At 43.3% G+C, this 26533-nt stretch overlaps 1 protein-coding gene across 2 annotated transcripts in view; it reads left to right on the plus strand.

Moving 5' to 3' along the window:
- Positions 1–26533, plus strand: part of vac14 (vac14 homolog (S. cerevisiae)) — a 350714-nt gene that overhangs the window by 23828 nt on the left and 300353 nt on the right. For both annotated transcript variants that reach the window (XM_060838263.1, XM_060838264.1), the window contains exons 3-9: positions 3286–3436; positions 8939–9106; positions 11574–11636; positions 16277–16384; positions 16851–16960; positions 24426–24532; positions 25707–25841. In XM_060838263.1, the coding sequence (XP_060694246.1) occupies positions 3286–3436; positions 8939–9106; positions 11574–11636; positions 16277–16384; positions 16851–16960; positions 24426–24532; positions 25707–25841 (842 nt within the window). The remainder of the gene's footprint in view (positions 1–3285; positions 3437–8938; positions 9107–11573; positions 11637–16276; positions 16385–16850; positions 16961–24425; positions 24533–25706; positions 25842–26533) is intronic.

Consider the following 26533-nt stretch of genomic DNA (forward strand, 5'->3'; position numbering starts at 1 on the left):
TCTTAGCCTTTTCCTCAAAAGACCTTCTCTCCACACCAGGCAATATCCTAGTAAATCTCATCTGAGCCCTTTCCAAAGCTTCCCCATCCTTCCTACAATGCAGTGACCAGAATGTATGCAATAATCCCAAGTGTGGCAACACCAGAGTTTTGTACCGATGTAGCAAGAACTCGTGGCTCTTGAACCACAATCCCTCTACCAATAAAAGCCAATACACCGTATGCCTTCTTAACAGCTCCATCAACCTGTGTGGCAACTTTCAAGGATCTATGTACCTGGACACCAAGATCTCTCTGCTTATGTAAACTACCAAGAATCTTACCATTAGCCCAGTACTCTGCATTCCTGTTCCTCCTTCCAAAATGAATCACCTCACACTTTTCCACATTAAACTCCATTTGCCACCTCTCAGCCCAGCTCTGCAGCTTACCCATGAAGCTCTGTAGCCTGCAACATCCTTGTCACTATCCACAACTCTACTAACCTCAGTGTCTACCACAAATTTACTAACCTATCCTCCTACACCCTCACCTAGGTCATTTGTAAAAATAACAAACCGTAGTGGCCCCAAAACACATCCTTGCAGTACTCCACTAGTAACTGAACTCCAGGGTGAACATTTCCCGTCAACCCCCACCCTCTGTCATCTTTGAGCTAGCTGATCCAAACCACTAAACTACCCTCCATCCCATGCCTCTGTATTTTGTGCAATAGCCCACCATGGGGAATCTTGTGTAAACACCTTACTGAAATCCATATAAACCACATCAACCACTTTATCCTCATTCACCTATTTGGTCACCACTTCCATTACACTTTTGTCACCTCCTTTCCTGAAGCCCAGCACTCTTGCAATTTACCATCTTCCACCTTTCATAAACATTGTTATGGACTAGGCAGGACCACTTAAAATAATCTTGAGCAGGCTACCCAGACCATAACTTTGCAATTTGTTTCGGTATGTACATAGTGAGAATTATCCGGAGTAAGTTAGCTAAAACGGATAGAAATTTAGTCACAAAATTAGACAATGAAATACAAAGAACAGAATAAAGCACCCCGACAGAACTCAGTCTATCCAAACTAGACTTAATTATGCTGTTCTGAACAGTCCCAATTTAGTAAACCCCTTAAAGACCAGTTTAGAAAAAAAGGAACAGATGTTTACAGGTTGAAGTTAAAGGGCAGAAAGAGTGAGAGACTGTTCACATTGTCCACTGCTGAACCCCCAACCAGTTCTGGACTGAACTGCTCAGCTAGAGAGCTGACCATTCCCCTTTCATTATACAGGTCACTTCTAAAACATGACCATTTTGGCTAGAAGTCTCATCTGTTTACATATAAACAAAAGGCCTCTCAAAATCCTTTTCAACTCTGTACCAAACTAGTCTAATTGGAGCCCAGCCCGTTTACGACCCCTCTGAAAATTAATTCAGGGACACGGTATCCTTGAAAAAAGGGACCAGCTTTGTGACAACATGTAGGGCGGCATGGTGGCACAGTGGTTAGCACTGCTGCCTCACAGCGCCAGGGACCTGGGTTCAATTGCCGCCTCAGGTGACTGACTGTGGAGTTTGCACGTTCTCCCCGTGTCTGCGTGGGTTTCCTCCGGGTGCTCTGGTTTCCTCCCACAGTCCAAAGATGTGCGGGTCAGGTGAATTGGCCATGCTAAATTGCCCGTAGTGTTAGGTAAGGGGTATATGTAGGGGTATGGGTGGGTTGCGCTTCGGCGGGTCGGTGTGGACTTGTTGGGCCGAGGGGCCTGTTTCCACACTGTAAGTAATCTAATCTAATCTAAAACTCCATTGCCTAGCTTTGACCCTGCATCAAGCCCTGAACACCCACCATCCATATTGCTGCACTCCAGTAGCCTCTGGTCTTCCAATACTTCAAATTTAAAAGCAATTGTTTTTGTTTAAATATTTTCACCTTTTGTAACCTCCTTCAGCATGTTGGACTTGGAACTGCGTACACAGCACCGAAAAGGCCTTAACTGGTCCATGCGATGTCCTTGAGTCTTTCTAGTCTCCTTAACCCAACCCTAACTGCATAACCTTCTGTTCCTCATACACTTGCATAGCTTTCCCTTTAATGAATCTCTGGTTATTCACCTTTAGTGGTAGCAAATTCCATATTCTAGACACTTTCTGGTTTAAAAAGAATTCTTGAATCCTCTTAGATTTATTAATGGCTATCTTATATTTGTGACCTCTGGTGGAAGCGTCTTCCCCACATGTACCCTATTGAATCCTTTTGTAATCTTAAAAAAAACTTTAGTCTGTGAATTGTTTGCAAATCAGATTGGGTTCAGATAAATTTTGATTGTTGGATTGTGGAGCTAACATGAGTTGGATCATTCAATCAGATTGAGACTTTGGAGTATCACTTCATATGACTTGTATGGTTGATTCCTCAAGCCTCACCAAAAAGCTGCTCGCAATGGTGTTGTAATGTAGCCCATTCCTATGTTTGAGAGTCTTGCATTAAACTGAGGCTTTTTAGAATTAGGTTTATTGTTGTCACGTGTACTTATGTTACAAAGACCAGGATTACATTGAAAAGTGTACAATGTCACCAACACACAGTGCCATCTTGGGTACAAGTATCTAGGAAACGTTCTTAAGTGCTAAAATAGAGAAAACAAAGAAAAAAGTTACAGTCCATGACAAGTATATGACCAGTTAGGAAAATACTGAATAAAGCTAAAAAGGTAGACACTACATGCATTCCATCAGGGCTTCCATATGGTTTGACTGGGCTGCACTGGTTCTGAACCAGTAGCCAGTTTTGCTCTGGGCCACTGGCCACCACAGCACTTCACTCTCTTGCTAGGAAAAGGTATTGATACTTTTTTTGATCAGGTACCAATGTCTGTAGATGCGCTCACTGATTGGCTCTGTCCAAAGTCCCAAAGGTCGCATAGACTGACCAGTGATAAAAGGTCTCTACTTGAGAATGAGACTGAGCAGTCCTCCTGATTTGATCTTTTCTTTCTCCTGGGCTGGCTCTCCGGTTGTTGTGTGAAGGCTGAGACTGTGTCAGCAAAGTTGTGCTGAAGGAAGAGGATCATCTGTACTGTGCAAGGTCCAGTCCCCAACTCTGCAATGGACATCCATATGAAATTTAGTCACTTGGCAAATCCGCTGAAGGGCATCTGGATATGGTAGATCCATACACTACTACAAATCTGACAGCTTCTGGAGATGGAGGGAAGGAAGAGGAAGCAGCTGAAAAATTACAGCAGTCCTGAGCAATTAACTGATATATTTTTGTCTTCTCCCTTAGGTTGGTGCGAGAGTTTGTAGCACAGAATAACACTGGACAAATCAAACACGTGATCCAAATCCTGTCCCAGGAATTTGCACTTTCACAGCATCCTCACAGCCGTAAAGGTGGCCTCATCGGTCTTGCGGCCTGCTCCATCGCTCTCGGCAAGGTGAGTAACATTCACCAAGTGATGCATTCACTACTCAAAGTAGACTATATACTGGTAGTTTCAGGATTAATTCACCCTCTCCAGTCTGACCCTTTGATATTTCACAAATTTCTGTTCTAGCATTTGTACTGGAGGTATTCACTCTTTTTTTCCCCATATATGCACCATATTGTTTGCTTTTGCTGTTCATGGCCTACATAATGTGACCTCTGACTCTCATTGACTCGAAGAGCAGGAGACTTGTCAGTTGCCTTTCATGTGGATCTTTGATGTCAGATGATTAAATAGCACTATTTGAACAAAGAGCTCTCTGATGTTCTGGTCAACATTGATCCAACAATCAACATGGTCATCAGTGGTGTGCAAAATGTTTCACTACATTACAACAGTGTCTACACTTCTGCAATTATTTTATCAGCTATAATCTCTTTGGGATATCCTATAGTTTTAAAATACTATACAACTAAATCAATGTCTGAAAGTATAAATATTAAAAGTACTTCTAAAATAAGGAGTCTTTTCAGGCTAGGATTTTGTCACATGAAACTGGAAGTATAAGCATCTTTCTATATTCAAATCCCTCTGCAAACAGCAATTAAACTGAGCTCAAGCTGTATTTACGTACAGGAATGAGATTTTGTGGACTTCGGCCTGTGATAATAAATGTATTTAGTTTCTATAATGTTATTGACTTAAATTTCTTTTTACCTTTATCGTGTAGCCAAAATGACTGACAATGGTTTCTGTGTGTTGTCTCTACAACTGGCATACAGAAATGTACATTTTTTAATTGCACAAGTCATTTATTATGTATAAAGTGGAAGTTAGTAAATCCATGGCTGGTATGCGTAGTAGGACCTTCTAATGTGTTGATTATTTTAGTACAACCACACAAGTACAGCCAAGGTTTTTAAATATGAGGGAATGAAGATTGTATTGTGAATGGGTTCATCCTCCCCTCCCTCAAAAAAAATTGTACAGGATGCCTCTGTGAATAATGTGCTTGAAAAGTTTGTTTAATGTGAGGGGGAAAGATCTGGAAGAGACCTGAGGGGTAACCTCTTCACACAGAGGGTAGTGTGTGTGTGTGTGTGTGTGTGTGTGTGTGTGTGTGTGTGGAACGAGCTGCCAGAGGAAGTGGCGGAGGCTGGGACAATTACAGCAGTTTAAAAGGCATCTGGATGGGGATATGAATAGGAAGGGTTTAGAGGGATATGGGCCGTGTGCTGGCAGGTGAGACTAGTTCAGTTTAGGAAATCTGGTTGGCATGGACGAGTTGGGCTGAAGGGCCTGATTCTGCCTCTGTGCTGATAAAAGGAAGTTCTGTAATGCATTTAGAGATCATCTTATCCTCTATAAGAACATCGGTCAAACATTTAATGTTCAAACCTGGTTAGTCATTTAGTTACATAATTCCTGATCTGTATCTTATGTTTATTTATCAGTCCCACTGCCACAAGACTTGACAGAATAATGAAATTTTCAGCTGCCGCAATATTCTAAATGGTTTTACCTAATCTGTCTAATTGGAATGAGTTTAAAGTTTGGTATCAGTGTGGTATTGTATTTCCTCCACCCACCCGCCTACTGAAGTTCAGAATTGTTTGGCAGAGTCTATAATAATATAGAAGTTCTGAACTTCTTGACCTTGCTGCCCTATGAATTACCATTGTGATGTGAGCGTTACCACCTCCTAGGCCTTTTGATGTGAGCTTATGTCAGCTCCAACCTGTTTTACCAACACGTCGTGCCTCATTTGGCCACCCAGATAAGATGGAGTCAGAGACCTTTCTATCCTCAGGTCGCATGCTGTATAGTGACGCTATCATGAACATACCTCTTAAAGATATACTGTACTGTGAGACATAACACAGCACCTTTTTTTCTAGGTATTGGGCAGCCTCTAGATTGTATGCACTGCAATGTCTACTTGTGACAACAGTTAATAGTTGTCCTAAAAATCCAAATCAAAATGCAGAGACAAGATGTGGCAGATCAGCCTAGTTAGCTTTACTGGGTGCTTGAAACCTGAACGTTCTTCTGAGCTTACCGCCTGGTGGAATTGGAAAGTTGCTGTACCTTGCACATTTTTCAGAAGCTGCAGGTCTGAAAATGCATCAAAAAAAAATCATTTGGGCCTCCACATATCTTCAGACCCTGTGTGAATTGCTAACAATGATTCAAATAGTTGCTTGTCAAGTTACCAAGTAAATATCAAATCAATAAGTGAGAAAGAATTAGAGGAGGCAAGATGCACCAATGACAGGGAAGCAAATGGCCCAACACAAAAGCCAGTCACAATAATGTTTTCCTTCAAAACTACCAGGTCTGAGGCAGCATGTGCTGACAAAAAAAAAATTACTTGCATTAAATAAATCATATTATTTCCATGTTGTTAACTTGTGTTTTTCTCAGTTATTGTTAGTTTGGCATTTTTAAAATATAGCGTATGGGGCAAAAAGAATAATGCCGTGGAAGCAATAAACCTAACCACGAAACTGGTTTGTTTGTAATGGAAATAATCATAAGAGCTTGACCTTTAGGTTTTCGCTTCTGTCAGGAGCTTGGGGATTTAAGTTGTAAACTTTTATTTGAGATAGCATTCCCAACTCTGTCTGAGTGCAGGATACCTTCGAGCTGCTGTTGATATACTCCCATGGGTTCCAGTGCAACACTGATAACCAGGCAGTTTACACACAACCATTAAAAGTGTGATGAGAAAGGTGAGGGAAAGCTGTTTCATTGCAGTTTCAGCTTTAACAAAAATGTAAATCTAATGGAATTTGGGCCCTGGGTGTCAAAAGTTCTGATGTCATAAAATTGAACTATCAAAATCAATGATTGGCTAGAACCCAATTGTAAGAACAGCAAAAATGTGTATGCCGTGGCATAACTATAGGATAAAATTTTAAAGGTAAAACTGAGAATTGAGTGATAACTGTATAGAGAACAGTTATTAAAATTGACAGGGGTTAAGTGAATTCTGTATCAGCTTGGTTAAGCCTGGAAGCTTCTCATTTTTAATCAGCTCCCCTCTCTGCTGGGATCAGTGTGCCCTATCTGTGCTCATACCCCAGAAGGTGCGTCATTCTTTTGTCGATGCGCTGTCCTTTTGATAATCTACCCGAAGATCTTACAAATCTTTTCATTTTTCAGTCCCAGCTGAGCTGAATCCATTTACTGTAGCTTCTGCAAGCAGTGGCCTCTTAAGATATTTAAACAGCCCACAGCTGTTATGAACTTGAGATACACAGCAAAACTTGTTACTGGGCTACTTGAGATGGCAGCTGTTGTATTGGGATCTGACAGGGTGAGAGCAGCATAGGGAGATATAATTGCTGCATCCATCCAGGCAAGTGGGGAGTATTCTATCACACTCCTGACTTGTTTTGTAGTTGTTGGACAGGCTTAGGGAATCAGGTGGTGAGTTACTCGCTGCATAATTCCTAGCTTTTCACCACTTCTAGCTACAAAAATGAATTCCTTTGGAAAACTCAGATCAATGGGAATCAGTGGGGAAAATCTCTGCTGGTTGGAGTCATACCGGCACATAGGAAGATGGTTAGGGCTGTTGGAGATCAGGTACCTCAGCTCCTGGACATCTCTGCAGGAGTTCCTCAGGGTAGTGTCCTAGGCCTAACCATGGTCAGCTGCTTCATCACTGAGCTTCCTTCCATCACTCATAAAATGGGGGTGTTTGCCAATGACTGCATGTCCAAGTGCAACAGGACCTGGGCAATATCCAGGCTTGGTCTGAAAAGTGGAAAGTAACATTCTTGCCACAGAAATGTCAGACAAGAACCATCTCCAACAAGAGAGAATCTAATTGTCACCACCTGACATTGTGGGGTTACGGTGCTGAAATCCCCACTCGACATTCTGACGGTTACATTGACATGCCATATACAAGAGCAGTTCAGAGGTGAGGATTCCAGCAGCAAGAAGCTCGCATCTTGACTCCCCAAAACTTGCCAAACCTTTACAAGTAACGAGCCAGGAGTGTGGTGGAATACTTCCCACTTGTCTGGATTAGTACAGCTCCAACAACACTTGAGAAGCTTGATTCCAACCATTGCAAAGCAGCCTGTTTGATTACCACCATATCCACAAACTCCACTCCCTCCACCATTGATACTCAGTAGCAGCAGTGTGTACTACCTGCAAGATGCACTGCAGACATTCACCAAGATTCTTAGATAGCACTTGCTAAACCTATGACCACTTCCATTTAGAAGGACACAGCCAGCAGATACATGGGAAAACCACACAACTGGAAGTTCTCCTTCAAGCTACTCACCATCCTGATTTGGAATTATATTGCCATTCCTTCAGTGTTGCTAAGAAAAATCCTGGAATTCTCTACCTAACAACATTGTAGGTCTAGCTGTAGCACGTGGATTGCAGAGTATCAACAGTGCAGCTCACCATCACCTTCTCAAGGGCAACTAGGGATGGCAATAAATGCAGGCCCAGCCAGGGGTGAATTAGAGAAAATGTCTTCTGTTGCTGGTCAGTAGTAACCCCCTTGATATTGATAGTGGGGGATTCAGCAGTGAATTAAACAAAAAATGTCTAGTTCTGTTTCTGATCAGCAGTAACCGCCTTGAGATGATAGTGGGGCATTCAGAAGGGGTATTGCCATTGAATGCCATGGCATGATGCTTAGATTCCCACTTGGTGGGAGATGGTCAATGCCCAGCACTTGTGTGTCATAAATTTTACTTTCTACTTGTCAGAGCAAATCTGGATCTTATCCAGGTCTTGCTGCATTTGTACATGGACTGCTTCAGCCTGCAAGGAATGATGAGTGGTACTGACCATTGTGCTATCACCAGCGAACATCCTCACTTCTGACATTATGAAGGAAAGGTCAGCTGGAGACTGTTGGACTGAGGACCTGAACAAATCTCTCACAGAGATGTCCTGGAGTTAAATAAGGGCATGGTGTGTAGTTATAAGAGTTTCAACCTGCCAAGTGGGCGGCACGGTGGCACAGTGGTTAACACTGCTGCCTCACAGCGTCTGAGACCCGGGTTCAATTCCCGACTCAGGCGACTGTGTGGAGTTTGCACGTTCTCCCCGTGTCTGCGTGGGTTTCCTCTGGGTGCTCCGGTTTCCTCCCACAGTCCAAAGATGTGCGGGTCAGGTGAATTGGCCATGCTAAATTGCCCGTAGTGTTAGGTAGGAGTAAATGTAGGGGTATGGGTGGGTTGCGCTTCAGCGGGTCGGTGTGGACTTGTTGGGCCGAAGGGCCTGTTTCCACACTGTAAGTAATCTAATCAAAAAGATGGATAGCTTCTCTGTACTCGTCATCGCATTTCCTTATGAGGAAGGATGAGTTTGATGAGGTAGGCAGGGTGCAACTTGTAACTGTACAACTGCATGGCAATGCCTCAGAGATAGCTAGGCACTTACTGTTGAATCGTGCTCTGTTACAATATATGTCTTCTCCCTTATTCGTGTTCATTTAGTGTATGCATCTATTTTTATTTTTCCCTGCAGGATTCTGGTTTGTATCTGAAGGAACTCATTGAACCTGTTTTGACCTGTTTCAACGATGCTGACAGTCGATTGCGTTATTATGCCTGTGAGGCCCTGTACAACATAGTGAAGGTTGCCAGGGGCTCAGTCCTTCCTCACTTCAATGTACTGTTCAATGGTCTCAGCAAGGTAACTGTCCCTTACTGGTAAAACAGATCAGCCAGCACATCAGTGTAGATTCTGGATCTTTTATAATTAGGACGAGACAAAACCAGTCATCGACTTGGTACCTTAAAAACTGAGCTGCGAGGGAATGTAGTGGCAGGAATGTTCTACTGGATTATTGAAGCAAAGGCAAGTAATTATTATGATTGTGAATCTGTCATTTGCAGTTATACTCCTCACTATATCTACCACCTTCTGAAGGGCAACTAAGGATGAGCAATAATTACTGGCCCAGCCATGAGCGAATTAAACAAAAAATGTCCAGTACTTTTACTGGTCAATATGGTGGGTAGCTGGTCTCTGCCAGGTGGGGAAGAAAACAGTCCCAACAAATGACACACTTTACACTTTCCCACATTTCCCATTTGCCAACTTCTTGGCCACTTACTTAACCTATCAATGTCTCCCTGGAAACTCTCTTAAACTGCCTTTCCACCTGTTTTTGTGTTGACCACAAATTTGGCTGCAGTACATTCACTTCCTTCCTCCTAGTCATTCATATATTCTGTACACCGTTGCAGTCCCAGCACTGATCCCTGTGGAACTCCAATGGTTTCAGGTCGCCAACCTAAAAAAACTTCTTATTTCCTCTCCCTGCTTCCTGGCCATCAGGCAATTCTCGATCCACATCGATATATTATCTCTAGTACCATGGGCTCGAATCTTACGACTTTACCTTTCGTGAGGTAGCTAGTTGGAAGCCTCTGGGAGTCCAAGTATAATACATCTGTTGGTTCCCCTCCATCCACACTGGTTGAAACTTCCTCAGAAAACTGTAATAAGCCAGACATGGTTTTTTTGTGTGAAACCATATTGATTCTGCTTGATTAGATTGATTTTCCAAATTTTGTGGTATTACTTCCCGAGTAATTGTTACAAACACCTTTTCAATCGTAGATGTTCGGCTACTTGGCTTAATGTTACCTGCATTTTCCCTCCCTCCCTCATATTTGAATAGGAGTGTCACATCAGTTTTCCAGCCCTCTCGTACTTCTCCAGAATCTGATGATTTTTGGAGAATTATAACCAATGCACCTACTGTCTGTGTAGCTACGTCTTTGAGCATCCGAGGATGGAAGACATCAGGGTCAGGGGACTTAATTGATTTAGCCCTATTAGTTTGTTTAATACTATTTCTCCAGTGATGGTACTTAATTCCTCTCCCGTATTCTTTGGTATTAATGGAAAGTTTGAAGTATCTTCCTGCATAAAGACTGATGCAATTTAACTCCTCTGCCATTTCAAAGGAGCCTATGTTCACTGACCTCTCTCTTATATATTTAAAGAAACTTTTAGTGTCAAGTTTTATGTTCCTCGCTAGTTTGTCCTCCTAGTTGAGTTCCTCTGTCTTCATTATCATTTTAATCCTCCTTTGCTGGATTCTGAATTTATCCCAGTCTTGGGGGCTATCACTGACTTTGGACTCCTTCATGCTTTTTCTTTCCAACTTCATACCCTCCTTAACTTCCTTGGTTAGCCACGGTTGGCTTGTCCTTCTCTTGGAATCTTTCCTCCTTACTGGGATGTATTTTTGCTGAGCGTCACGAATTACTTCCTCAAAAGTCTGCCACTGCTTGCTTTCATTTCTGCTAATCTAGCCACCCGGGTCATTCCAGCTAACTATATCCTTATTTCATTTGTAATTCCCTTTATTTATTTAAGTTGAGAGCAATTGTTTCTGACCCAAGTTTCTCTCTCACCAACTGAACAATAAATTCCATTGTGTTATGATCACTACTTAGGAGGGGATCTTTGACTCCGAGATTATTTATTAAAACTGCCTGATTACTAGCTGCAAGTTAGTCTGCTCTCTGATCGGCTCTGTGATGTATTGCTCTAGGAAAATGTAACTATCGCTAACGCAGTCTATGAATTTGTTGTTAGTAGCTACCCTTTCCAGTTTGATTAACCTAAACAACATGATTAAAGTTACCCATAATTATTGCTGTACTCTTTTTGCATGTTCCTATTATTTAATGATTTATCCCCATTGCTACAGAGTGGCTGCAGTTTGAGGGTCTGCCAATGTTGTCTTTCCTTTCCTGTTTCTTACCTCTACAAAAATGGACACTTTATCATAGAATCCCAATCATATAATCATCTGAGCCTAGAACATCTCTCTCACTGTCCTAACTTCATGTCTTATTAACAGTGCTACCTCACCACCTATTTCATCCCATTGTTCCACACTGTTGAGGGGTTTTGGCAAAAGGAACTTGTTAGTGACTTCCTGTGTTTCCCGTGTCATCATCCAATTGAAGGAAGAAGAAAGTCCCAGATTCTGAGTTTTCCTAACCAAAGCTTCTCCCTATCGTCTTCTGAGCCATTATCAGCCCTCAGACATTTAATTTCTGTAACTTACATTTCATTGTAGTGATACTGGAGTCAAAATCCCTCAATATTTGCTCAATAATATGTTTGTTTAACACAGTTGGCTGCAGATCCGGATCCCAATGTTAAAAGTGGCTCCGAATTGCTGGATCGATTGTTGAAGGTAAGCATCCGGATATGCTGCTGGGTAGGTGTTTGTGTTTGGATTGGGAGTTGGACTTGTCTCTCCGATATAAGTGTCTGATACCTGTGCTTCATATCCAAGATCAATTTAAAATAGAGCATATGGTTCGCCATTCCGAATCCTTCACTGTATCATCAACAATCCACTTGTGGAGAATTCTAGTTGTAATTACGCAAGAGGAAAAGTGAGGGTGTGTCAGTCATCAAATACATATTCCGGGTGAGGCAGGTAGACATCATGATTCCCTTAAATGATTTTTTAAAAAATCTAATCTTCAGTTGATAAATAAACAAGATTTCACATTTTAGAACATCAAATGCAACAAACAGATTGAGAACACTTGGACTGAACACACTTTATTTAGAGTACAGAATAGAACTTTCCCCTTTTTCTCAATGTAATTAAAAGAAGCCCAGTTCACTGGTACACTTTAAGTAGTCACTGGATTCACCTAAGTCATTCCAAAGTGATTCTTAGGTCCTCAGGATTAAATTCTGTTCTGTTCCTTTCCTTTCCCAGATGGTAACTTTGAACCCTAGCACTATCTTTTATGAGATTTTCCTGGTGAATGCAAGCTAGATAAATCTCCAATCCCAGTCTCAGATCTTCAGAACTTGACTTATTCAACCTGAACATGTGCGCCCAGTGCATTCCTGCAAAGTGCAACATGGGAATTAACCACCTTTTAGCTAGTCCCTCTCTCCCAGATTTTGGCAGGCTAGCTTGTATCCGACTTCTAATGCTATTATAAAAAAGCCTGTAATCCAATCTGACACTGGCTTTCTCTACCCCCATCCCTTTTCAGAGCCCATCTCCATGGCAATATGAATTATCTGGGTCTTCTGTTCATGTAGAAATGCTGTCTAGCTGTTCTGTAGACCCCCAGTTCTATTCTATCTTAGAATTAAATGGATTAATTGGCTCATTACTGTTTACAATCAAGTGTGTGGTGCTGGAAAAGCACGGCAGGTCAGGCAGCATCCGCAGAGCAGCAAAAGCCTTTCATCAGGAATGAGGCTGTGGGAGCCTCGGGGTGGAGAGATAAATAGGAGGGGGGTGGGGCTGGGGCGGGCAGGTAGTGAGAGTGTGATAGGTGGATTAGGGTGAGGGTAAAGGTGATAGGTCAGATGGGAGGGTGGAGTGGATAGGTGGAAAGGAAGATGGACAGGTGGGACAGGTCATGAGGACGGTGCTGAGTTGGAAGGTGGGGCGAGGGTAAATGAGCAAACTGGTGAAATCCATATCGATGCCATGGGTTGAAGAGTCCCGAGGCAGAAGATGAGGCGAGTGGCAGTAGGAGGAGGCCCAGGACCTGCATGTCCTTGGCAGAGCGAGAAGGGGAGTTGAAATGTTTGGCTACGGGGCGGTGGGGTTGGTTAGTGTGGGTATCCTGGAGTGCACTTCAGAGAACATCTCCGGGACACCCAAATTAATCAACCCCACCGCCCCATGACCGAACACTTCAACTCCCCCTCTCACTCTGCTGAGGACATGCAGGTCCTGGGCCGCCTCCATCACCACTCCCTTACCATCTGATGCTGAGAGGAAGCACGCCTCACCTTCTGCCTCGGGACCTTCCAACCCCAGGGCATTAATGTGGATTTCACCAGTTTCCTCATTTCCCTTCCCCTCACCTTATCTCAGTTCCAACCTTCCAGCTCAGCACCGCCCTCATGACCTGTCCTACCATCCATATTCCTTCCCACCTATCCACTTCACCTTCCCCTCTAACTTACCATCTTTACCTCCACCTCCATCCAGTAAAAAGTGAGGTCTGCAGATGCTGGAGATCAGAGCTGAAAATGTGTTGCTGGTTAAAGCGCAGCAGGTCAGGCAGCATCCAAGGAACAGGAAATTCGACGTTTCGGGCAAAAGCCCTTCCTGATGAAGGGCTTTTTGCCCGAAACGTTGAATTTCCTGTTCCTTGGATGCTGCCTGACCTGCTGCGCTTTAACCAGCAACACATTTTCAGCTCCACCTCCATCCCCCTATTGCACTCTCAGCTACCTTCCCTCCAGCATCACTCCACCCCGAGGCTCCCAGCCTCATTCCTGGTGAAGGGCTTTTACCTGAAACGTTGATTTTCCTGCTCCTCGGATGCTGCCTGACCCGTTGTGCTTTTCCAGCACCACACACTCAACTCTAATCTCCAGCATCTGCAGTTTTCACTTTCACCATTACTGTTTATGATCTGGCATTCTTAACACCTTGGGTACTGGAGAATAATAGTCTGAATACTGTAAACACAGAAGCTGCTGCGATTTCTTTCAATTGTGTGAAGCCTTTCTTTGCAGTGTTATAATCTGGCTTTCCCTAAACATTAACAACTCCCCACACTGGCAGGCAGACCGTCTGCATTTTACCCTAAATTAAAGACCCACTTGTAAAATACAAATGTCTTCTCAATGATTATTGAAACATAGCGTAATTTGTGCATCACCCATTTAAAAGCCCTGGGCCAAGAACTGTGGATATGCACCAATAAAATTGGAGTCGTTCGGTGGTTAGCACTGCTGCCTCACAGTGCCGGGAGCCTGGTTTCGATTTCAGCCTTTGTCAACTGTGTGATTTTGCATGTTCTCCCTGTGTCCGTGTGGGTTTCCTCCGGGTGCTTCTGTTTCCACCCGTAGTCCAAAGATGTGCAGGTTAGGTGAATTGGCCACGGGGAATACAGGGTTACAGGAACAGAGTCGGGGTTGGGTCTGAGTGGGGCCCTCTTTGGAGGGTCAGTGTGTACTCAGTGGGCCAAATGGCCTGTTTCCACATTGTAGGGATTCTATGAAATGTCAGAATACTTTTTCCACAGAGAAAATAATGAAGAACTGCAAGTTGCTGCTTTGATGGTGTGTTGGGGAGCTTCGCTGTCCACAGGAGTGAATATTATGTTCTTTGTGGCTTATCCACTTCAACAGGCAGTGTTTAATGAAATTGCTTCCTTACCATTGTTGATCTGTTGTGGGTGACCAGAATTGAGAGGATATTTGTAAGAGGAGAATATGCATTTTTGTTGGCCTCTCTTGTTGACATGTTGCCAAGTATTTTTAGTTTACTAGCCATTTCAAAAACTCCACTTCCTCTCCACAGTTGCTACAAGACCTGCTGTGTTTTTACAGCAATTTCTATTTTGGTTTCTGGTTTTTGATTATTTTGAGATCTTTCAAGATAAGTGATTTCTTCACATGGAGTTATGAAATTGATTTTTATTTCATTCTACATGTGAAATGTTTAATGTCAATGTACTATATTTTAGCTTTCACAGTTTGAGATCATTCCATAGTATTTTGCAGCCAATGGAATACCTTAAATGTATATGTCTTGGAGGGGCTGGTGTTGGACTGAAGTGTACAAAGTTAAAAATCACACAACACCAGGTTATAGTCCAACAGGTTTATTTGGAAGCACTAGCTTTTGGAGCGCTGCTCCTTCAGTGGGTGGTTGTGGAGAATAAAATCATGATCCCAGAATTTATAGTCAAAGGAGTTGGCTATAACTCCTCTAACATTGGGATACAGACCGACTTTACACCCATTGTTAGAAAAGCTGAGCTATCTTGAAACTGTCATTTAAAAGAAGTTCTGGAATTTACATATCATAGAACAGAAACCAGCATATCCCATTACAAAAGATGAAAGTTTAAATCTAAGATTGTTTACTGTATCACATTCCATGACACTGGACTAATTTGACTATAAATTCTCTGAGCATGATCTTATTCTCCACAACCACCTGATGAAGGAGCAGCACTCCGAAAGCTAGTGCTTCCAATTAAACCTGTTGGACTATAACCTGGTGTTGTGATTTTTAACTTTATTAAGTGAAGTCATTGTAGTAATGTAGGGCACACAGTGAGTTTCACAAACAAGTAGATAATGAGCTAGTAATCTATTATATTGATGTTGATTGAGAGATTACAATTGGCCAGTGTGCTTGGGGAACTCTGTTCTTTTTGAAGTATAGCAGTGGACACTTTTTCCTCCATCTGAAAGGGCAACTGTGGTCTTTGTATAATGTTTCATTTGTAATGTCTCAAAATACATGTGAAATATGGGGGAAGACCAAAGGGAATACAGAGTGTTGTGTGTTTGAAACCCTGTCTCACCTTTTTAATTTCCCTTTGACAGCACCCAGCCAGTTTCATGCAAGACCGTCGCATAGAATTTCGGTTTGTCTATGCTGATACATGTGGTTTTTGATCTTAAAAACTCAAAAACTGAGGCTGCTGGAAATCAGAAAGAAAATCAGAAATTACTGGGGAAAAAAAAACAGCAGGTCTGGCCGTATCTGTGGGAGAAAGCAGTGTCAGCATTTCAGATTCAGTGATCCTTCTTGTGTTCTGAAGTCGGGTAGTTGAAGCCAAAACATTAACTCCACTTTCTCTCCACAGATGCTACAAGACCTGTGTTTTTACAGCAATTTCTATTATGGTTTCTGGTTTTTGATTATTTTGAGATCTTTCAAGATAAGTGATTTCTCCACATGGAGTTATGAAGTTGTTTTTTTTTATTTCATTCTACATGTGAAATGTTTAATACCAATGTACTATACCTTGGCTGTCATACTCAATCTCGATTTCGTCCACAATGGGTGATTAAATCCTGCTGTCATTTCTTATTTCACAGGATATTGTCACAGAAAGTTCCAAATTTGACCTTGTGGCCTTTGTCCCCCTCTTGAGAGAGCGAATTTATTCCAACAATCAGTATGCAAGACAATTCATCATCTCCTGGGTAAGTTCCCAAAAGCACTTCTCTCTCTGTGTGCTGGTAAAATCAGCAGTTTGAGCCAGTGGTTTAAAGTGTTTTAAAACTGAGGAGGAAGGTAACTTTTCGACTGCCGATCCAGCAGCATTGATTTGGGCAGCAAATTCTAGCTGACGACTAGTCAATGTATTATTCACAACCGTGGTCTTCTGACTGAACCAGGTGGAGCAGATGGTATCCAATATGAGCGCTGTTCCCGCTAACATTCCTAGCACCTGACCTGTTCAGCACTCACCTCCTGTATTGACATTAGTGACCAGCTCAATTTGCATCACAAAGCCTTTAATCCAATTTCCCCTCATGCCTCAAAATTTAATGATACGTTCGCATTCTTGATTTGAATTTAAATACTAGATACTCTTGGGATTTTGGTGTGGCTATGTCTGAGCGTTGCCTGCTTTTGTACTATTTTCAAGCTTGATTATCTTTGCAGATCCTGGTATTGGAATGTGTTCCTGACATTAACTTGCTGGAATATTTGCCAGAAATCCTGGATGGACTGTTTCAGATTCTTGGTGATAACAGTAGAGAGATCCGTAAAATGTGAGTGTCGGCGACCTGTGTCAGTCATGTTGATTTTCTTTAGATGGTGTGTTCATCCATATGTGAGCTGTAAATATCTCAGGATGCTCAGAATTAGGAAGCCACAGCTGTGGTATGGTGTTGACCGTTCCCAATGCGTAACAGTTACTGCAAACCTTGAAATGCAATTGATTGAAGTTTATTCTGATGTTGCGTTGCAGTCAAAAGTAACCAACTCCACGATAGGTTGATCAAAGCCAGCTTCATCTAAGTGGAGCAGCACATGGGTTAATGAGTGCCTGTCAGGGCAAAGGGGCAAGATGCGGCAATTGAGATAGAATTTCAATACAAAGTAGGTCCATGGCGTTTTAATTAGAAATTTATTTCATAAGCATTTGCTGAGAGATGTGAGGGAGGAGCGAAGGACTTCTGGGAAGGTGAGTCTAACTACTTAAAAACCTTACTTCAGGCGTCGGGGCCTCCGTTTGCTGAGAGGTGCGAGGGAGGAGCGAAGGACTTCTGGGAAGTCATATATTTGTGTGGTTGCGTTACCCGAAACACTACTCGGGTAGTGTCTCCCACCCATCCTCCTCCTCTAACCAAAAAAACGTTTTGTTCACCAGATTGGTAAGGTAAAGAGTTTATTTTTTATTCCTTATTTTCAACAGTCTCTTTGGGAATTTAGAATAGTGGGCATGGAGGTTAGGGCAATTGAATGTTCCTCCTGCAGAATGTGGGAGATAAGGGTCACCACCAGTGTTCCTGCTGACTACATCTGCGGGAAGTGCACCCAACATCAGCTCCTGGAAAACCGCGTTAGGGAACTGGAGCTAGAGCTGGATGAACTTCGGATCATTCGAGAGGTAGAAGGGGTTATTGAGAGAAGTTACAGGGAGGTAGTTACTCCTCAGGTACAAGAAAGAGGCAGATGGGTTACAGTCAGGGGACGGAAAGGGAACCGGCAGGTATGCAGGGATCCCCTGTGGCCGTTCCCCTCAACAATAAATATACCGTTTTGCATACTGGTGGGGGTGAAATGACTTGCCAGGGGAAAGCAGTAGGGCACAGAGCTCTGGCACAGAAGGGAAGGGGGAAGAGGAGCGGAGCAGTAGTCATTGGGGACTTCATAGTTAGGGGGACAGATAGAAGGTTCTGTGGGGACAAGAGACTCTCTCAGTTGGTGTGTTGTCTCCCAGGTGCCAGGGTTCGTAATCTCTCTGGTCGTGTTTCTGGGATCTTTGAGGTGGGGAGGAGCAGCCCCAAGTCATGGTCCACATAGGCACTGACGACATAAGTAGGAAGAGAGATGGGGATTTAAGGCAGAAATTAAGGGAGCTGGGATGGAAGCTTAGAGCTAGGATGAACAGAGTTGTTGTCTCTGGTTTGTTGCCCGTGCCGCGTGTTAGTGAGGCTAGGAATAGGGAGAGGAGTTGAACACGTGGCTACAGGGATGGTGCAGGAGGGAGAGTTTTGGATAATTGGGTCTCTTTCTGGGGTAGGTGGGATCTCCACAAGCAGGATGGTCTTCACTTGAACTAGAGGGATACCAATATCCTGTGGGGGAGAAATTTACTAATGCTCTTCTGGTTTAAGCTAATTCAGCAAGGAGATGTGAACCGAAATTGTAGTCAGAGTGTATCGGAGGTTGAGGGTAGTGAAGTCACAACTAAGGTTTCAAGAAGTCACTGGTAATCGAGAAGTTAGTTTGAACTGTGTCTTCAACGCCAGGAGCATCTGGAATAAGTTGGGTGGACTCGCAGCATGGTTGGTACCTGTGGTTTCAATGTTGTGGCCATTTCAGAGACATGGGTAGAGCAGGGGCAGGAATGATTATTGCAGGTTCCGGGATTTAGATGTTTCAGTAAGAACAGAGAAAATGGTAAAAGAGGGGGTGGTGAGGAGCTGTTAGTCCAGGACAGTATTACGGTTGCAGAAAGGACATTTGAGGCCTCGTCTACTGAGGTGGTATGAGCTGAGATTAGAAACAGGAAAGGAGAGGTCACCCTGCTGGGAGTTTTATATAGGCCTCCAAATAGTTCCGGAGATGTAGAGGAAAGGATAGCAAATGTGATCCTCGATAGGGTAGTTGTTATGGGGGGGGGGGCTTTAACTTTCCAAAGGTTGACTGGGAATACTATACTTCAAATGCTTTAAATGGATCAGTTTTTGTCCAATGTGTGCAAGAAGGTTTTCTGACACAGTATGTAAACAGGGCAACAAGGGGCAAAGCCACATTAGATTTGGTACTGGGTAACAAACGCGACCAAATGTTAGATTTGGAGGTGGACGAGCACTTTTGGTGATAGTGACCACAATTCGGTTATGTTTACTTTAGTGATGGAAAGGGATAGGTATATACCGCAAGGCAAGAGTAAAGGGCTGGGGAAAGGTAATTACGATACAATTAGGCAAGATTCAGGATGCCTAGGATGGGGAAGGAAACTGCAGTGGATGGGCACAATTGAAATGTGGAGCTTATTCATGGACCAGATTCTGCGGGTCCTTGATGAGTCTGTACCAGTCAGGCAGGGAGAAAGTGGCCAATCGAGGGAGGTGTGGTTTACCGAGGAAACTGAATCGCTTGTCAAGAGGAAGAAGGTTTCTGTTAGGATGAGATGTGAAGGCTCAGTTAGGGCACTTGAGAGTTACAAGTTAATCAGGAAAGACCTAAAGAGAGAGCTAAGAGGAGCCAGGAGGGGACATGAGAAGTCATTGGTGGATAGGATCAATGAAAACCCAAAGGCTTTTCAAAAGGTATATCAGAAATAAAAAAATGACTCGAGTAAAATTAGGGCCAATCAAGCATAGTAGTGGGAAGTTGTGCATGGAGTCAGGAGATGGGGAATCACTAAAGAATATTTTTTGTCAATATTCACACTAGAGAAAGGTAATGTTATTGAGGAGAATACTGAGATACAGGCTACTAGACTAGACGGGATTGAGGTTCACAAGGAGGAGGTGTTAGCAATTCTGCAAAGTGTAAAAATAGATAAGTCCCGTGAGCTGGATGGGATTTATCCTAGGATTCTCTGGGAAGCCAGAGATGAGATTGCAGAGCCTTTGGCTTTGCTCTTTATGTCATCATTGTCCACAGGAATACTGCCAGAAGACTGAAGGATAGCAAATGTTGTTCACTTGTTCAAGAAGAGGAGTAGAGACACCCTGGTAATTATAGACCTGTGAGCCTTACTTCAGTTGTGGGTAAAGTGTTAGAAAGGGTTATAAGAGAGGATTTATAATCATCTAGAAAGGACTAAGTTGATTAGGGATCGTCAGCGTGGTTTTGTGAAGGGTAGGTCGTGCCTCTCAAACCTTATTGAGTTCTTTGAGATGGTGACCAAACAGGTGGATTAGGGAAAGCAGTCAATGTGGTGTATATGGATTTCAGTAAGGCATTTGATAAGGTTCCCCATGGCAGACTATTGCACATAGTACGGAGGCATGGGAATGAGGGTGATTTAGCAGGTTGGATCAGAAATCGGCTAGCTGAAAGAAGACAGAAGGTGGTAGCTGATGGGAAATATTCATCCTGGAGTTCAGTCACTTGTGGGGTACTGCAAGAATCTGTTTAAGGTCCACTGTTGGTTGTCACTTTTTATAAATGACCTGGATGAGGGCATAGAAAGATGGGTTAGTAAATTTGCGGATGACAGTAAGGTTAGTAGAGTTGTGGATAGTGACAAAGGATGTTGTAGGTTACAGAGCGACATAGATAAGCTGCAGAGCTGGGCTGAGAGATGGCAAATGGAGTTTAATGTGGAAAAGTGTGAGATGATTCACTTTGGAAGGAGTAACAGGAGTGCAGAATAATAGGCGAATGGTGAGATTCTTGGTAATGTAGATGAGCAGAAAGATCTCGATGTCCAGGTGCATAGATCCTTGAAAGTTGCCACTAGTTTGATAGGATTGTTAAGAACGCATATGTGTTAGCTTTATTGGTAAAGGGATTGAGTTTCGGAGTCACAAGGTCATGCTACAGCTGTCTTGGCGACTGCACTTGGAGTATTCTGTACAGTTCTGGTCACTGCATTATAGGAAGGATGTGGAAGCTTTGGAAAGGATACAGAGGAGATTTACTAGGGTGTTGCCTAGTATGGAGAGATGGCCTTATGAGGAAAGGCTGAGGGACTTGAGGCTGTTTTTGTTAGCGAGAAGAAGGTTAAGAAATGACTTAATTGAGACATAAGATAATCAGAGGGTTAGATAGGGTGGACAGTGGGCTAATGGTAAGTTTCTTGGTAGTGTAGGTGAGCAGAGAGATCTCGGTGTGCAGGTATATAGATCCTTGAAAGTTGCCACCCAGGTTGATAGGGTTGTTAAGAATGCATACCGTATGTTAGCTTTTATTGCAGAGGGATTGAGTTTCAGAGCCAGGAGTTCATGCTGCAGCTGTACAAAACTCTGGTGTGATCACATTTGGAGTATTGCGTACAGTTCTGATCACCGCATTATAGGAAGGATGTGGAAGTTTGAAAGGAGATTTACTAGGATGTTGCCTGGTATGGAGGGAAGGCCTTACGAGGAAAGGCCGAAGGACTTGAGGCTGTTTTCGTTAGAGAGAAGGTGGTTGAGAGGTGATTTGATTGAGACATATAATCAGAGGGTTAGATAGGTGCTTAGGATGGTGATGGCTAGCTTTAAATTGAGGGGTGATAGATATAGGACTGATGTTATAGGTAGTTTCTTTACTCAGTAGTGGGGACGTGGAATGCACTGCCTGTAACAGTAGTAGACTCACCAACTTTAATGGCATTTAAATGGTCATTGAATAGGCATATGGACGAGAATGGAGTAGTGGAGGTTAGATGGGCTTCAGATTGGTCCCACAGGTCGGCGCGACATCAAGGGCTGAAGGGCCAGTACTGCGCTGTTATATTCTATGTTCTAAACCTTGGTCAGAGTGCTAATTCAGTATGCTAATTTCTTTAATCAATGTTAGAGTTAACTCCTGCTTGACGGGTAGCTTACATGCTCAGACGAGGATGATGAGTGTTGCCCGATTGGATACAGTGATTGTATCAACCTGTCAAAGTGGGCTCTGTTGCTAGGTAGATTGCAGAACATATTGGGAGGACCACTTCAGATTGACGTGTCATGCTGAATCAAGCAAGAAAGTGTTGGCTGATTCACTGGTTGCCATCCAGCTGGAGATAGATTGGGGAATTGGTGAAGGTACTCAGCACTCCTGCAAAAGGGTTGAGAGAGGCTACCTGGAACTGGGAAACCTTTTCAGGGGCAAGTGGCTATGTGACCGAGCATGCTAATGGCGTTTGCCCATAGGGAGTGCAAGGCAATTGATCCAACCATGATTCGGCTTTCCAGAGAGCAGGTTATGGGTTGTGTATAATGTTCTTTATAAGCTATAAACATGTAGAGCTGTGAACCATCATGCAACACACCACTCAGAACTTGTTTAAATATCATGCACGTGAGGTTATGCAGAGAAATTTAGAGGCACGTTTCATTGGAAAAGTTGATTGTGCTCAAGAAAGGTGTTTTGCAAGACCTGTTGGATGTGAATAGCATTGCTCCAACAGGGAAATCTTTGCAAAATTCCACCATGTTCCCAGCAAAGGCACCCATGACCACAGTCCAGGGTTGTGTAATTTGCCACAATGCTTCGCAGATATTTTACAAAATCCCTTTCTTGGGAAAGGAATAATGTCAGATCCTATGTGTCTGCAGGGATTATTGAAAAAAGTGGTCTTTATTTACTGTTCAGACTGCTGGATCCTTTTCCCCATCCTGATCTGAAATGCTGAAGGTAGTTCTGTTCACCGAGCTGGGAATTTGTGTTGCAGACGTTTTGTCCCCTGTCTAGGTGACATCCTCAGTGCTTGGGAGCCTCCTGTGAAGCGCTTCTGTGATCTTTCCTCCGGCATTTATAGTGGTTTGAATCTGTCACTTCCGGTTGTCAGTTCCAGCTGTCCGCTGCAGTGGCCGGTATATTGGGTCCAGGTCGATGTACTTATTGATTGAATCTGTGGATGAGAGCCATGCCTCTAGGAATTCCCTGGCTGTTTTCTGTTTGGCTTGTCCTATAATAGTAGTGTTGTCCCAGTCGAATTCATGTTGCTTGTCATCTGTGTGTGTGGCTACTAAGGATTTTGTACACTACATTGGTTTTGCTCATGCTGGGTATCGGGTCCTTCATTCTGGTGAGTTGTTGTCTGAGAGTGGCTGTTGGTTTGTGTGCTGTTATGAGTCCTAGTAGCCGCAGTAGTCTGGCTGTCAGTTCGGAAATGCTCCTGATGTATGGTAGTGTGGCTAGTCCTTTTGGTTGCGCCATGTCCTTGTTCCGTTGTCTTTCCCTTCGGCATCTGTTGATGAAATTGCGTGGGTATCCGTTTTTGGCGAACACATTGTATAGGTGTTCTTCTTCCTCTTTTTGCAGTTCTGGTGTAGTGCAGTGTGTTGTGGCCCTTTTGAACAGTGTCTTGATGCAATTTCTTTTGTGTGTGTTGGGGTGGTTGCTTTCGTAGTTCAGGACTTGGTCTGTGTGTGTGGCTTTCCTGTATACCTTTGTGGTGAATTCTCCGTTCGGTATTCTCTGTATCATCGCGTCTAGGAATGGGAGTTGGTTGTCCTTTTCTTCCTCTCTAGTGAATCGGGTTCCTGTGAGTGTGGTGTTGATGATCCGGTGTGTGTTCTCTATTTCTGTGTTTTTAATGATTACAAAGGTGTCATCCACATTTCTGACCCAGAGTTTGGGTTTAATTTGCGGTAAGACTGTTTGTTCTAATCTTTGCATTACTGCTTCTGCTATGAGTCCAGAGATGGGTGAGCCCATGGGTATGCAGTTGATTTGTTCATATATTTGGTTGTTGAATGTGAAGTGTGTTGTGAGGCACAGGTCCAGTAGTTTGAGTATGCTGTCTTTGTTGATAGGTTCACCGTCCTGTTATCTGTTCTGTCAATAGCAGGTTGGCTTTTGTTTCTCTGGCTAGGGTTTTGTCGATAGAAGTGAACAGTGCCGTTACGTCGAGTGAGACCTGGAAAGAACAATACTGGCAAGGAACTCAACTACAACCACAGGGACGCGAAGACAGCAGACTTCCTAGCAGCACTAGAATGCACACTCAGGAACAATGGACTGACAAAAGAGACACAACAAACAGTGAGACAAAGTATCGTACCTGTGATAACAAGGAAAAGACAAACACATAACCTTAACACCAATGAAGGACCTGATACCCAGCATGAGCAAAACCAATGTAGCCACAAAACGACACGACCAGCAATCCTTAGTAGCCACACACGCAGATGACAAGCAACATGAATTCGACTGGGACAACACTACTATTATAGGACAAGCCAAACAGAGAACAGCCAGGGAATTCCTGGATTAATCCTGCAGCTTTACTGACCTGCACGGTTAGGTGAAGTCATCGTTAGAAGCTCAGGGTGAGCTGATTCTGTATTTACTGCTTTCTGGCTGCAAGCTAATCTGCAGGATTCCTGGATAACATTTTTATCTTGTCTCTAGGTGTGAGACTGTCCTTGTTGAGTTTTTGAAAGAGATCAAGAGAAACCCTTCGAGTGTCAAATTTGCAGAAATGGCCAACATCTTGGTCATTCACTGCCAGGCCTCTGGTGAGTCACGTTTCACAATACTGTATCCTCTTGCGCCCCACTTTTGACTCCCACCTTCATGTCTTCTCCACCCATCACTTTCTCTTCCCCAATCTCATTACCACCCACGCTCTCCACGACCCTTTCACCACATCCTAATTCAATGTGTAATCCTAAATCCGCCTGTGCTGCGCACAAAACAAAACTTTTCACTCTGCTCAGGTGCACATGACAATAACCAATCCAGTCAAATAATTGCCTGAGCCACTGCGCATGATAGTGAATTCACATTCTTGCTATTCTCTGAACTCCTAGCTGTTACAGCAATGCAGCTTGCTGTTAAGGTTAAAAATTAATATTGCCTTCATCTGTTAATAATTGTATTAATGAACAAAAATGTGTTGTTAAAATTTTATCTCTGAGCTAAGAATTCATGCAATTGTTATGGTGTTGAAGGAGGCCATTTGACCCACTCTGGCTGTGCTGGCTCTCCAAATATTTCTGTGATGGTAACAGATTCTAAAAAATGGTGTTTTGTTTGAAGCCAGACTGTGTAATATGGAAATGACTGCAGACCAAAATGGGTGCAGTGTGTTAGACACAGTGTCCCTTCAGCTTGAGGAAGCCTGGGTTCTAACCTTGTCCTGACTTGGGGGAAAGTCTTCTGCTTGTTGTAAGGACAGTGAAATGGATTTGGAAGCCTCAGCCTAACTGTGAATCCATATTGAAGAATTATTCACACTTTGCTGACTTATACTAAACTGGAGGTTGTGTTGGGTGTTGAGGAAAGGTGTTATTCTTCTGACTGGAATTTTGAAGCCAAGTGTTGGCTGTCAAACCACGTTTACCGAGCTGGGGAATGTTCTTTGGTCTTAGGAGCTGGCAGCAGCCAATTTCTTAATCCTAGTTCATTGGTGCTGTTTGCAACATGGGCCAAACAGAAGGGGTTTTAGTCTGATCGTTCAAAGCCGGACTTGAAAGTGCTTAATGGAGTTACTGTTCCTGAAACGTGCACTTTCGCTTCCTCAGCCCTGACGGTGTTCTCAGATCAGAAAAGCACACTGTCTGTCTCTGAACAGCACGCGAAGTTTAAACTCTGCCAACGTCAGCTTTTAGTTACTGTCTCTCATTGAGTCAGGGTGCAGAGAGAGTCCATGGTCATGCTGCCTTGTCTGTTCTTGCTCGCTTCCCACAGATGACTTGATTCAACTGACTGCAATGACTTGGATGAGGGAGTTCATTCAGTTAGCTGGTCGTGCGATGCTGCCCTACTCTTCAGGAATCCTGACAGCTGTTCTACCCTGCCTCTCCTACGATGACAGGAAGAAGAGTATCCTTTTCTCGAGTTGGACACTGAACCCATCTGGTTATGCCGTTAGTGTGACAGAAGAGTCTATGGGTTTTACCACAGTGCCTTTCTTGGGACTTGCTGCGTGACGACTTTTCATCAACTTTTTAGTTTCTCTCCTACTGACCTAATCTGTAACTGAGGTATTTGTTGGACAGTGTTTAAATTGGGTGTCATTTCCCCACGGGCAATTCTTATAGGTATTTATTTATTGGGATGTGGGCATCCCTGGCATTTGTCACCCATCCCTAATTGCCCCTGAACTGAGTGGCATGTTTGGCCATTTCAAAAGGCATTTCAGTAGGAACCACACTGCTGTAGGTCAGGAGTCACATGGAGGCTGGACCAGGTAAGCGTAGTACATTTCATTCCCTAAAGGACATCAGTGAACCCAATAATAATCAGAAGTTTGTAAGAACTTACCCTCCCCCAGTTTGCATATTGTCTCTCGACTTCCATTCCGGCTTGGAAACATTTCCTCCTGTCTCATTCAGAACAGTGCCAAATCACTTTTTTACAATCATAGAATCCTTCCAGTGTGGAATCAGGCCATTTGGCCCATCAAGTTCACACTGAACCCCCCCCGTGTCCCTGTAATCCTGCATTTCTCATAGCTAATCCATCTAGTCTGCACATCCTTGGATACTATGGGTAATTTAACATGGCTAAACCAC

Source organism: Hemiscyllium ocellatum, chromosome 17, assembly GCF_020745735.1.
Source record: "Hemiscyllium ocellatum isolate sHemOce1 chromosome 17, sHemOce1.pat.X.cur, whole genome shotgun sequence".
NCBI classification, from domain to species: Eukaryota; Metazoa; Chordata; class Chondrichthyes; order Orectolobiformes; family Hemiscylliidae; genus Hemiscyllium; species Hemiscyllium ocellatum.